Source organism: Python bivittatus, unplaced genomic scaffold (genome assembly GCF_059951505.1).
Source record: "Python bivittatus isolate LINGU-HERP-01145 unplaced genomic scaffold, Pbiv_v1 ctg000190_np1212, whole genome shotgun sequence".
Taxonomy (NCBI): domain Eukaryota; kingdom Metazoa; phylum Chordata; class Lepidosauria; order Squamata; family Pythonidae; genus Python; species Python bivittatus.
This window is the reverse complement of record NW_028277042.1, coordinates 3,068,756-3,082,822: the sequence shown is the minus strand read 5'-3', so window position 1 is coordinate 3,082,822 and position 14,067 is coordinate 3,068,756. Positions and strand designations below refer to the sequence as shown.

General features: G+C 41.1%; 1 protein-coding gene across 3 annotated transcripts in view; it reads left to right on the top strand.

The window, feature by feature from the left end:
• PHAF1 (phagophore assembly factor 1) overlaps nt 1-14,067 on the top strand; it is a 47,440-nt gene that overhangs the window by 15,303 nt on the left and 18,070 nt on the right. For all 3 annotated transcript variants that reach the window (XM_088135912.1, XM_088135914.1, XM_088135913.1), the window contains exons 3-6: nt 75-157; nt 6,503-6,586; nt 8,831-8,874; nt 11,764-11,843. In XM_088135912.1, the coding sequence (XP_087992038.1) occupies nt 75-157; nt 6,503-6,586; nt 8,831-8,874; nt 11,764-11,843 (291 nt within the window). The remainder of the gene's footprint in view (nt 1-74; nt 158-6,502; nt 6,587-8,830; nt 8,875-11,763; nt 11,844-14,067) is intronic.

The window sequence follows — 14,067 nt, the reverse complement described above, 5'->3', positions numbered from 1 at the left end:
CAAACACCTTTTCACCAACATGATTAAAGTAGGAGCAACAACTGCAACTCTCTGTCTTCCTTTTTTTTTTTTAGGAATGCCATTGGCTCAGGCTGTAGCAATTGTTCAGAAACACTGTCGTATCATCAAAAATGTCCAAGTTCTCTACAGTGAACAAGTAAGTCTTGCTTAAGCTCGCTTGCTGTTGTTTTCTATGTGCAATCAATACCCTGCAAGGAACAGGATGTGTCAATATTGCGTGATGTTATTGTGTGTGTGTGTGTTGGTCTGTATAATATCTAAACATTTTTGGCAGTTGCCACATCCTGAGGAATGTAGTTTTAAAAAACATGGTAGCTTTCACATTGTGTCAGTCAGGTGTGTATATGTGTGAGTGTGTGTATGATTAGTTTTATTCAAGAATATTTTCTGACCTTATCATAGCTTGCAACTCCAAGGGACTGATGACATATTTAACTTTTCACAGAATCTGTATCTAATCAGAACATGTATTGGATTCAGAGAGCTGAACTGAAACAGGTCACTTTGATTTGGATTATTGATTTCATTTGGAAATAAGAAAGGAGTTTTGCGCATATCGAAACAATTTAGTAATTCAGTCCCATCAAATCCCTGAATTTCCCAATCAGAGCTCTGAACAGATTGTTAACATCCCTAATCTTTTTGGATTGGGAAAAAAAGACGTTTAAATGCTTCAGAGAGTCACCTGCTCAAGAGATTGTGATGGATTTTCGCAGATAATGTGCTCCCATCTTACATTTAGACTGTTGCATCAGGGAACAAATCTAATCAAAATCAGTTAATAATCCTGTAAAAGCAGGAAAATTAAAAGCAGGATTTAAGACATATTGATGCTTTAAACAAACAGCTGCTAATACATGATTAAAATCTCAGTCAGCGTTACTGTAATCCCTGTTTTTCAGATTCACACTTTGCAATCTAAAATCACAATACAGTACTTTAATTCATCAGCACTGAAGAGTGCCTTTATTTTGCAGTCTGTTATACTTTTGGTAAGGAAAGGCAGTGAGGATTTTAAAAAGAAAAACCTAGGAATCACTGATTTCCTTGTGGCATGGATTTTGCTTTTTAGAAAGAAATGAATTAAAAAGAGCTTACGTTCTTATCCATAAATAATCACAATTTTTGTCAGTGCTCTGGCTGATTTGGTCCTCAAATATATATTGACTTTTGTAAATTTTAATATTTTTTTTGCCCTGTTTATACTCTCTTAATTAATATATTTTCCTTTATTCCAGTTCACATAGATAGCTGTTTAATTAATAAGGAAGTTTGTCACACATAGCCAGTTTGTTTCATGGGAGAATTCTGCAAATGATCCTCCTGATGTGAAATGTAAAGTATTTCAGGGATTTTTATATCATTTTAAATGTTGATCTTAGGATAGTGATCAATTCTCACATGATGGCATTGTAGTTTACTTCTTGGTTCATCTGGTCAGAATTTGGGAAGGTCATTCATTTCTTCTTGTATATCCCATGCCTGTTGAAGGATGTTAATTATGAGTACAAGAAAATATGGCTGCTTGTTTTTAATTTTGTGATTCCTAAGCTGTGGTCCAGATCCAAAATCTGCTAATAGGATCAAATGAAAATTATTTATGATCGAAGCATAATCAGGTTACTTCTTGGTTCTCATAGAAAAGCCCATAAATTAGTTAGAAAATATTTGATAGGAAGGAAGGAAGGAAGGCAGACAGGAAGGCAGGCTTGAAATCAAAATATTTAATAGAGGCATTTATTCTAGATGGTTTAAGATGACTTAAGCTAGTCTCAAAGAGAAAAGTAACATACAAATCATTACTAGACTAGGTAACATCATCAGTGCTAGTGAGTGTGGGGTTTGTTCCCTGTTTATATACCGTAGCTTGCCCTGTGTCAGCCTTACTAGGTAGACCAGACCGGAAACACAACCACATAAACTAATTTTACTTTACTGTAAAGCTACATAACAGAATCTTGCATGTCTGAAAGTACAGTTCTCCCATTGTCACCTTTACAGCCCGAGAACTTAGAAAGGGTCTCTTCTGAGCCTCTTGCTCTTCCCATTATGCAGCTTTGGGCTATGTTGTCTCTTATCTGACCATTCACTAGGCAGTGTCTCTGGGCCCAGTCTCCCAAGGTCTTTCCCACATACCATTACACACCTGCCAGTGTTGGTGGGGTGTGGTTTTCTCCTTGCTACTTCTTTGATTAGGGTATTGTTTTCTGCTTGATTGTTTGTCTGGTGTTAATCCCTGCTTATCTGGGTGTTGGTTGCTGGAGAGGATCTTACAAAACTTCCATCGGCTGTTTTGTAAAATCGCCCAGAGGGTGACCTAAATAGTCTAAGTATCTCCATCAGCCCCAAAAGATGTGGGTTCCCCTGAGCTAGATATTCAGGGACCTTGACGTTGGAGGAATATGGGAAGGCCAGTACAATTGCAAGTTTATTTAAATTTGGATGTATTACACATAGGCTCTGGGCTCCACAACCAGCTTCTGGGAGTGGATGTGCAGATTGTGTAAATTTGTTCCAGATACACTTAAGATTTTAAAGGAGCAGTTCTCAACCAGAGGACATATGGCCCCTTGGGGACCCTAGGATTTTGAAGGGGCCCACAGGTGAAAAAGTGTAACAAGGGGCCACAGCGCATACCGAGGGGGCCACAGAAAAGCAAAGTATATGATACTGCAAATACTGTCTTGCTGACATCAGAAAATACACCAGTTACTGTCCCATGTCCCTATCCAATAATGGGACTGGGGGGGTGGCACAGGAGAAAAACAATGTTAGAAAGGGGGCACAGGCAAAAAAAGATAGAGAACCACTGTTTTAAAGGATCTAACAGGCTTATTTGAACATGTTTTCTTGGCTCTGATTCTCCTATACTTCTGTTAGCTGTCCATTAGCGATGATAAATCCAAAACTATTTTGGGCTGTCCTGTAGTAACCTGGGTCTCAACTAAACTTAGGCCCTGCTGAAAAAATGGTCACATGAGAATTTAGATTTAAAATGTATTTCATGAGCATTTTTAATATAAATAGGAAAAATGGAAATTGTTTTTCATGCTCAAATTCAGACATTGAAAAGTTGCAGCACAGAATGGCTGCTCAAAAAACACTTAGAAAAATGTTTATATGATGGGAGAACTGCTATTTCAGAAAAAGCACACACCCCAAATTGCTGTTTACGATGGATACGTATGCAAAGAAGTTAATGCCATAAAAAAAAAAGTACCACGGGAATTAAAAGTGAGCAGAAATATGCTTGTGAATATTTGTGCAAGACGTTTTTGCTGAATTCCTAAAGAGCAGGGTGGAAGATACAGGCAAAATGAAACTGTTGATACGAATGAAGGATTTATCTATCTGTAAGCCTAAACAGCTGCATATTACTTCTGTCCTGTTAATAAGCTGGATGTTCTGTGTTCAGCCTTTCTTTTCCTTCTAATGTGAATGTTGACTATTCTCTGCTCCCTACCATGGGGAGCACATCCATGTCTAACTCAGACTCAAGATGTAAATGTACTTCATTTTTCCTCTATTCTTCTCAAGAGCTGGGGCCACTATATACTTGTTAGGCTTTAAGAAGGCACAAGAGCCTTACTTTTGGTGAAGTAGAGTAACATGGCTATTCAGCCACCTGGAAATCCCATTTCCTCTTCATTTCTCCCTCCGTCCCTCTCTAATTCTATATTAAAATATAACACCACATCAGGTAAAATTACCTGCTGTTTCTCAAGCTCTGAGCTCAGAGTTGAGACATCCTTTACATACACTTATGCGCATGTACACGTCCACATTTCCTTTAAGAAGCTGCCTTTGTCTGGTTTTAAGATTTGCTGGGGAAGAAAGCCACAGGGTGCTGTGACAATTAGAGCAATTTCTTCAGATGTGTTCTGTTCTCTTTTCAGCATAAGTTCGTAAATATACTGTATCATCACCCATCTAACAAGGCTTGGATCACTGAGTTGTTAGCCCTCCGAGATAGTCCAGACAAGAAGCACACCCAGGAGCACTAGCTCTAACTTTAATGTAAGGTTAAATTAACAGAATCTTGCAAGTCTGAAAGTACAATTCTGCCTCCTCGCCTTTACAGGTAGTCCTCGGTTAATGACTGTTTAATGATGGTCCGGAGTTACAACAGTCTTGGGAAAAGTGCTTTACAACCCCCACAGTCATATGAATGCAATTTGCAACCTTTTTACTACGGTCGTTAGGTGAATCATCACAATCATTAAGTGAATCACGTAGTTAAGCAAATCACGCAATTGTTAAGCGAATTCCAGCAAAAACCGTCCATTGGGGAAGCTGGATTCACTTAATGACAGGTGATTCACTTAACGACTGCAGTGATTTGCTTAACGGCCATCGTAAAAAGGTTGTAAAATCAGCTCCAATTCGCTTAACAACCAAATTGCTTAGCGACCTAAATTCTGATCCATATTGTGGTCAGATAGCAAGGACTACCTGTACAGTCCAAGAAACTAGGGAGTGTCCCTTCTGAGACATTTGCCCACCCCCATTTCTTTTGTGGGCTCAGCTGCCTCTTACCTGACTGGTGCCTAATCTGAGGCTCTTCCTCCTCTCTCCCAAAGTCTTTCCTTCATACCATCACAGCCGGGATGCAGTGCCCAACCCTGCCCTGGTCCAAGTCTGTATCATGGGGATCTTGCTTAGAGAGAACTGTGTGCAGACCAAGCATCATTCCAGGGGGAGGGGAATTTTTCTGTGCATAGGACACCCTATGTAAATAATAGCTACATGTTGTTTGTATAGTTTGATTTTATAATCTGACATTTCTACAGCTGTTGTAACAAATGCTTCAATATTTGCATTCATTGTATTCCTGTATTGCAGTGTTTCTCAACCTGGTCAACTTTAACATGTGGACTTCGAATCCCAGAATTCCTCAGCCACCAGTTGGGAGTTGAAGTTCACACATGTAAAAGTTGGCCAAGTTGAGAAACACTGCTATATTGGATGGAAGCTGTTCTGCCTTGCTTTTAAGAAAGGAAAACATGACTCTGTTTTGATAGTGCCCTATCTCTGTTTCAGCATAGAAGAGTGCTTAAGGCTTGGATAGAGCCATTTGTATTTTTAAACGTCCCAACAGCACCTTCCAAAAGCTACTGTTTGCACTGCACAGGAAATTTCAGAATTTGTTCACTGCAAATTGTTCAGGATAGAAATGGATGCTCTTGAAGAATCTTAAGTCCAAAGTCCCTATGCGCACTTATGTCCCTTGCTAATTCTTTTAAGCCTAGCTTTTGTCAGTTGAGGAGGTCAAAAGCCATCTTTTAAAAAAATACAGTATAAAACAGCTGGGTTCTGAAAGTGAGTTAGAAACCTGCCTGAAACCAGCTGGGCAATTTTTAGCTCATTGTGAGGAATAGACGCTTCTTCAGAGCAATAGATATAGTGGGGATCTACAAGCACACAAAACATATTGCTCACTCTTTCAGCTTGCACAAGAGTTTCTAGGAAGTGATTCCAGAGGTGGGAGTTAATGCATCGTAAGAGTAAGAGTATGAGTGATGGACTGCTTCTGACCAGCATGCATCTGGACTTAATTATTTAAGTAATCTAAACTATGAACGCCAGATGTGCGTCTTGTGTTGATTGAGTTACTGTTCCATATTTGACACTCTTCCCCAAACGGAAGCCTTCTAGAGGTGTTAAGACTTCAGCTCTCATAATGCTCAGCCAGGAGGACCCATCCTGATTGGGAATGATGGAAATCAAAGGCAAATATCTCAGGAGAGAGCATCTGGTTGGGAACAGCTGTTGTAAACAGTCACCCCATTGGAATGGCATTTTGCTTTGGCGCGATTTGACAGTTCTGTTACTGGGGAAGAGAATTACATCATTTCCCCTGCAAACTACCTGGGAGGATGTTGTCATTTTCAAGCAATTAACATGCATCTGTAAATTCTCCATTCTTCAATCTTTTCCGCTCAGAAGCTGGGAAGGAGTTGAATGAATTATTCTCTCCCATTCTGATTGGCCATGGACTAGCAGTGGCTGTTCATTAACCATAATAACAAGAATGGATTTGACATTTTCAGTGGAATTTAAAAGTTGATGTAAAGGGGCAGAATTCCAGCTTTTTATTTCTCAAGGCACTCATTGTAGTTGTGTTGATAGTGTGATAAAAATGTCTCTCTCGTGATGCATTTTGGTTGTTCGTCCTCAGCCAGGAGCATGAGACTTAGCTGATATTCCTCTTCTGAGAAAGCAGTTTTCTCTGAATTTTAATGTAATGTGGATCTTGCCTAGTGCCCCTATATTTTATTTAAATAATATGAGGAAAAGACATTTGGCAACTGCAGTTTTTGGCATGTCTGTTTTCTGGTGGCCTCTACTGAACTTGCAACCTTTCCTTGTGCCAACTGAAAGAAACCAGTGCCAAGGTTCTTTCTTTTGGCTTTCAGAAAACAGGGCTCCAGAAATTCTCTGCCAGCTATTTAAAAATGAATTTCTTTTATTTATTTTCCAGTCTCCTCTTAGCCATGACCTCATCCTTAACCTGACTCAGGACGGAATCAAACTGCTATTTGATGCTTTCAATCAAAGACTAAAGGTAATCTCACATTCAGAAGTTACAATTCTGTCTCTCTCCACCCTCCCGTAAGAGTCCATGAGTACTGCCAAAGTGAATTATCACAAAGCTGACACCAACCATGTTCTGAGCAACAACTGTGCAACTGGGTCTCCATGGCTACTGCTTGTCTCATTATTTAGATCTTGTGTGTTTATGGGGCTGGGTGCTGCTGAAGCACGTAGCGATGCTGATATTCACACTTCTTTTGGTCGTGATTTAATGTCTTGATTTTAGACCACTGTACAAGGTTTGAATATGTTGTTTCAGCTAGAATACATGACAGCTGTTGGATAAGCAGCTCTGGAGATGATTGATTTCAAAAGAAGAAGCCTTCCAAATGTGTTAGATATAAAGAAGGGGGTGGGTGAGCACCTGCTTTGACTTCCCTTCTCCATATTCTGGCTGGTGGAGCATATCCACCATCTCATATGCACCTTGGACAGCTCCCTCTTTTCCTCAAGCCCTGTAGTCATGATATCAGAAGGAAGCAGAGGGACTTTCTGACTTAAGCAGGCCATAAACGAGGAGAGTCCAACCATTTTAGGGCTGATCTAGTGTGGATTTCCCCCAAACATAGGCAGGACCAGGAAAAAAATAGATATAATTAATAAAATTAACTCCAATATAGACAATTAGAGAGCCAGCATGATGTAGTGGTTAAGGTGTCGTACTAAAGGTGCTGGACTAGGAGCAGGAAGACCCATGTTGTGGTCCCTCCCTCAGCCATGGAAGCTCCTTTTGGCACGGTCCCTCCCTCTCAGCCCAAGAGCCAGGATGGTGCAGTGGAGAAGGTGGAGGACCAGGAACAGGGAGACCCAAGTTCTGTCCCCTTTTGGCCATGAAAGCTCCTTGGAGGAGACTTGGGGCAGTCCTCCTCTCTCAGCCCCAGAGCAAGTGTGGTGTAGTGGTAAAGACACTGGACTATGAGGTGAGGCCCAGATTCTATTCCTCCCGTAGGCAGGCAAGTCATCTGGATGACCTCAGGCCGGTCCCTCCCTCTTAGCCCCAGACAGCATCAGGCTCTCCAACAACCAGGCTGAAAAATAAAATTTCTTGTGTGTCACACATTGACAGCTACAGGAACTGCAGGGAACACACTGCAAAACAAGAGGAGCCCTGCAACCCATCAGAGCACACACCGCTACTTCAGTATAGCTATCCCCTGTGCGTTTAATCCTTTTCTCCTCAGTTTAATGTTCAACTTTTCTATTTGGCAGTGCCTCTGAGGAGCAGTGGGGCCCCCTTTTCCTTACTGGAACATGTTTGCTCCTATCCTTTTTTCTGCCACATGGGCAAAGGCATCTAGAGTTTTGGGGAAGTTTTGCTTTTCTTCTCACTCAGGGCAGCCATGCTTGTTTCCCTTTTGAAGCTCCTGCTTGGTGTGGGGCAGGATTTTTGGGGTTAATGGTTTCTCATAGATCAGTCAATCTCTTTTCGTAGCATTAAGCAGCACAGGGGTTCCCAAGCTTGTGCAGGCTTGAAGTAAACCTTAGGTGAGGTCACTCGCTCCAGCAGCATTTTAGGGGTGTGGGGTTTACCATGTGTGAACCAGGTCATCATGGTTTATTCATGGAAGATGCAAACCATGATTGACCATGATATGCAAAGTAGCGACTGAAAATTGATTTTGCACTTTTTGAGACTGATTGTTCGTGTTTGGTGTTCTGACCTTCTGCCCTGACTCTCCATAGGGATTCTTGGTCTCTACTGGTCACCTTCTGATGGTGTTCTGCTCAGCCCTGCAGCTTTCTCTTGTGTTCCTCTACCACGGCTGTGCTTTCATTTCTTATCTTTTATCTCCTTCTCTGCTTCTTTCCTATTCCAACCCACCCTCTTCTCTTCCTCTTTCCTGTAGTCTTCCTGCTTTCCATAACTCACATCTCCAGGCCCTTAGCTCCAGGCATTAAAACGGTGTTTTTCAACCTGGCAACTTTAAGATGAGTGGACTTCAACATGCTGTCTGGGGAATTCTGGGAGTTGAAGTCCACACATCTTAAAGTTGCCAAGGTTGAAAAACACTGCTTTAAAAGCATATCCAAACTAAAAAATAGAAGTAGCTGGGATTAAATATCATTCTCTTCCTCTGTTTTATTCAAATGTAATCCTAAATTTGAGTTTTTCTTTGATTGTAACTCCCTTACAGAGGGAAGTTGAGTATTTGTGTAATTCCAAGAGCCAATGATTAGTCTTTCATAGTTTTTACAATTTGTTCCTCTTTTTTAGGTGATTGAAGTTTATGACTTGACTAAAGTGAAGTTAAAGTACTGGTAAGTAGCTAGATCAGACAGTCTCTGCATTGGCCATGAAAAATGCTTTTTAAAAAGTTCGCAATTCTGCAGCAGCTGGGCTGTCTGCAGGAGGAGTGTGTCATAAAAGTCAGGATGGTGGCCATAACTATGCGACCAAACCCCTGCCCATTTTTATGTGTATTGCCAAGCTTCAGTCACATGCTTGTGGCAACCAACTTGACTTTTTTGACCTACCCTGAGGACACCCCTGGCAATGACAGCAGATTGATTAAGCCAAACAACATTTTAGAATAATCATAAACTTTTGAATTTCTTAAGATTCTTCTTGAAGCAGAATGGTTAAAACTGGTTGATTTTAAAAGAGCCATGTCTGGTCTAAGCATGCTTAAATGGAGTGAAAGAGAAAAAGAGAGATTGGGTCTCCAGGGATTACAGATTGTATTCTGTCTGATGCAGCCCGGTGTGGAGGCATGTTGAGTTACATCAGATGAGGAAGCTGGCTACCTACTTTGATTTTTTTGGTAGAAGCTTTGTTTGCAAATTGCTGGATAGCTACTGTAATGCTGATTGCCTTCTTAATTTATTGGGGAGAAAATCTGGAAAGCCATTAAACTAAACATCTTTTTTAAATCTGATCAGCTTAACAAGTAAACATGTGGCCAGTTTTTTGCCTACACTTGATGGTGTGAACCAGCAAACCAAAAAGTTCTATTTAATTTCAGTTTCTCATTGTGGGTGAGCTGGAGAACGATGCTTACTTTCAGGACAAATTTTGGGCTATTTGAGGCAGGATATTCGGGACAAATTAGGATTTTCAGCCCCATGTGGCATTGAGTATCCTGGCTGATTCCTAATGGGTTACCGTAACTTTGTTGTTAAATTCTGTGTCATAACACTCACTCGCTGGTGTCTTAGAGCAACCCTTATCTTTCCATTGATCTTAATCCACAAAATTGTTGGGACAGGACTGTGGGAGGTACAACGCAGATAAATTCTGCTGCACCGCATCCCATCCTCCACACCCCGTTCTTCGAAGTTGCTGTAGGGGTGTGTCTGTGCATGTGTGTGAGTGTATGTGAGAGAAGGAACAAGACACTTGAGTGACAACCTCTCTAAGATGGTTGTTTAGAAGACATTGCAGCAAAAGAACCTGGGCTTGCGGAGAAAAAAATAGGCTTGCTAGATCTATGTGGAACACATTTCTCACTGAAGCTCTCAAAACAAATGTACAGATCGTCCTTGTTTAGTGACTACAATTGGGACCAGCAACTCGGTCATTAAGCGAAGTAGTCGCTAAGTGAAACCATGATTGTGCTTACTATCTGACTTCAGCTTTCCTTTGCTTTACAGCAGTGTTTCTCAATTTCAGGAACTTTAAGATGTATGGACTTCTTGGGGTATGCTGTCTGGGGAATTCTGGGAGTTGAAGTCCATACATCTTAAAGTTGCTGAGATTGAGAAACACTGCTTTACAGACCTGCAAAGGTCATAAATGTGAGGATTCATTGCAAAGTTACTTTTTCATCACTGTCGTAACTGCAAATGGTCACTAAACGAGGCAGTTGCTAAACAAGGACTGCCTGTACTACAGCTCCCCCAGCCCTGCACTGTGTACATGTCTGAAATCAGCAGGAGGCATCCAAACAGACCTTCACTGCTCACATACAACTGCATAGGCAGACAAATTCAATAAATCTCTACTATACATTTGTAAAATTTGTAACACTCAATTCAGTTATTGTAATTTACCTCTTTCTCCCCAAATCAAGCAGGGGACAAGTGGCAGCTTTACAGTTGGGGGGGTACTGCACAAGTGTGTCACTGGAGCCCCCACCAAAGATTTTTTTTTCATAACCCATGGGGCTGAGATACCTGATTTTATTCTACGATTTCTCAATCTGTGAAAGTGTAGTTATCATAACTCATGAAGGAAAGCAGGCCCCCCAAAAGTTAAATCCTGTTCTTCATCCTGTATATCCTATCTTATTTACTGCTGCTAGGTCAAAACTGGGGGGCCTGAACAATTGTTCAGTTTGCCCATTCCTAAGGCTACCAGAAGATTGCCTTTGGTGGCCTGGAGGCCAATCTTAATGATATTGTTAATAATATTTCTGTCGCTGTGGGTAGGGTGGTGTGATTTTTCTCTCCTGCATTTTGAGGACCGAAGCTTAGTATTTTTTTTTCTTGGCTTTTTAAACCATGATAAATCTGTTTTAGCATTTGCACGATCTCAAAATGGCAGGAAATTATGCCACCCATTTCAGTTGCCAATAATCAACAAGGTTTCTGGGACCATAGATTGCTCTCCTCACCTTAAAACTTGGTCAAAATACTGAGTATTATTTCTTGAAAGGCATTTTGGTGGGGGGAAAGAAATGGCTGTTAAATGAGTTTAAAACTGTGATGAGAAGTTGCCAGCAATCCATTTTAATGCCTTGGACTTTCTCTTCTCTCACATTTTTACAAATTTAGAACTGGTATTGCAGAAGATCTGATGAAATAAGAAAACATAGACTTGGCTTGAAAAACTATTCTGTTTTTCACCCCGTTGAAGCAAGTAATTGCAACAAAAGCATTTTGTGCATGTCATTAAAGTGGATGAAATGTACTTTTGAGCTCTCTTTTACCGAGAGCCTCTTTCCAAGAATTTCACTTTTAAGCATATTTAGTTAGAAGCGGGGTAGAATACAGTATTTAACTTGAAACCCCAGATCAGAAATAGCTTTAGGCAAGGTAGCTGTCTTGGCTACAAGTTTCCATTCTGCAAAAATGGAAACATTCTACTTTTTTAGATGGTGGAAATCAGAAAAAACAGTGAAAATGAAAGGATCTTGAAGCAGTGAACGTATGGGTAGCTTTGAATTTGATGGATGGGTTTTAATCTTTCTTTTTTTTTTTTTTTCCTAGTGGTGTTCATTTTAACTCCCAAGCTATTGCTCCCACCATTGAACAAATTGATCAGTCTTTTGGAGCCACCCATCCAGGAGGTGAGTTTGCACATTGGGAAGATGTAAAATCTTGCTTTGCAGGCTATACATTGAATGAATAAATAAAATAAATAAATATGTCCAGAAGAACCCAAGAGAGTTTCTCCTTCCATTTAATTTCAGATTCAGATAGACCACAAAGTAACAGGTTTATATAGGGTTTTATGGCCTGGAGAGTCCTTTGGTTTCTCTGTGGGATTACCTTGGACAGGAGAAAAACATGTGTAAATTTAGAGGAGCAGAGAGATTACTTTGGAGAAGGTATGCGGCAACTTAGTAAAACATGAATTTAACCCTAGAAAACAGGAAAGGATGAGAAAGAAACTCAAGGTTGCCTCTCCTTGATTCTCTTTGGCATAAGAGGAAGGGAAGGGGAAACACTGTCAGGCTTTCAAGACTCTATTGTTATAGCCTGTATCAGTAAATTAGAGTTCTAGTATTTTTTGTGTCTGTTTCCCAACCTGGCCTACTTCAAAGGGTTGACAAACAGAGGGATTTAGCTCTGGCCTTGAGAAGGAAGTGGAGAGATAAAACTGTTGCTCAGGCCTGGGAAAGCAGGAATCATGAGAAAGAGTCTCAGAAGAGCCCTGCCTTGACCACGTGGTCTGTAAAAGGGGCAGGGAAGGTTTCAGACTTTCAAGATTCTGTTAATAGACCCTACAACAATAAAGTAGCATTCCTGGGATCTCTGCCATAGTGGTCTCCCTCGAGGGAAGAATTTATCTCCATTGACTCTCCTAGAACTCTTAGTGACTTTTGATACTGTTGCTCCCAGAGTGTCCCCCAGGGTTCCCAGCCCACAGTACCTTCCCCTGGTGTCCCATTTGATTCTGATTTCAAAATTCTTCTTATCTTAAAAGAAGTTAGATGGGAGGCTGGTCTGCTACAATGCAAAGAGCCTGCCTCGAACGTAACATCTGTTCCCAAGAATTTTTCTGGGATCCATCTATGTTTTGGAGGCATCTTAGAAAAGTAAAACAGTGAAAACATAACCCAATCCTTGGATTCAAGGCCTGCCCACAAGGAAAGACAAAAGAAGTAAACCATATGAAGGAGAGTATTGTGAACAGTTAGGGAGTGTGGTGGGGTCCCAGCTCACTAGAATGCCTACATAGGTGTTCTGTGATTGACCACAGAATGACAGCCATTTTGTGACAGCACCCAAAGGGGTCCTCAACATTCCACACGTCCCCACAGGCCATTGATTGCAGTATTTTCCTGGAGAGGCTTTCTGAGCTGGACATTGGTGACATTATTTTATAGTACTTCTACCTGTCTTTGGGCAGCCAATTCTAGAAAGTGGTGCTGGATTAAGAGGACTGGTGATATGCAAAACGCTTCAATTTCAAGATGATTTGGCATGAAACACCCCAATCTGGGCCTGAAACAGTTGTTCCTTGCAGGGAAAGTTCCAACCCTGTTGGGTTCATTCTGAGAGTATTCTGAGCTTGAGTCAACTCCATTTTGATTCAGATAATTTCCAGAATAGTTGGAATGCTTCTTGTAAAATCAGAACAACCTTTTGAACCTGAGATCCTTTACGCGCTCCAGAGGGAGCAGGTAGATATTCTGCTTGGTTGAGACTTTGTTTCTGATCTGTTATGGATCTATTCAGATCGGTTTGAAACTTCTGGGAGGCTTTGAGATTTGATGACTTTTGGCTTAAGATACCCTTTGTAGTCCTTAAAATCCTACCATCACCCAAATTCTGCCAGTTTTCTCATGGTGAGGGGAGTTTAGGCATCTTGAGTGCCATTTAAATACCTCCAAATCCCACCAAGAAGCCTGTAGATCTCCTCACTGGCTAGGGGCCACACACTCCCTGCAACTCCCAGACATATATAAAGAGAATGCCTCAGGATGGAAAAGTTACAGACCTGTGGACTACAGTAATTCATGCAATGGTAACCTCTTACCTGGATTACTGCAATAATGTACTAAGTGAGATTACCTTTGAAGATAAAGATGCCCTAGAGTCAATCTTATCTCCTGTGACTGCACCTATTCGCATTTATTTGTTTGCTTGCTGGTTTGTTTATTTGAGTTCGACCCCACCTTTTTGTTCAGGAGCTCAAGATGGCCTACATGGCACTCCTGGCTGCTGTTTTTCCCCACCTCAACCCCATTTCACCCCCCGCTTCTGTCTTTGAATCTCTCTTGCGCGTGTCAAAGATTCCCTCCGGTTCTCACATTAGTACGACCTTGGCCATTCCTGAGAGCCAGA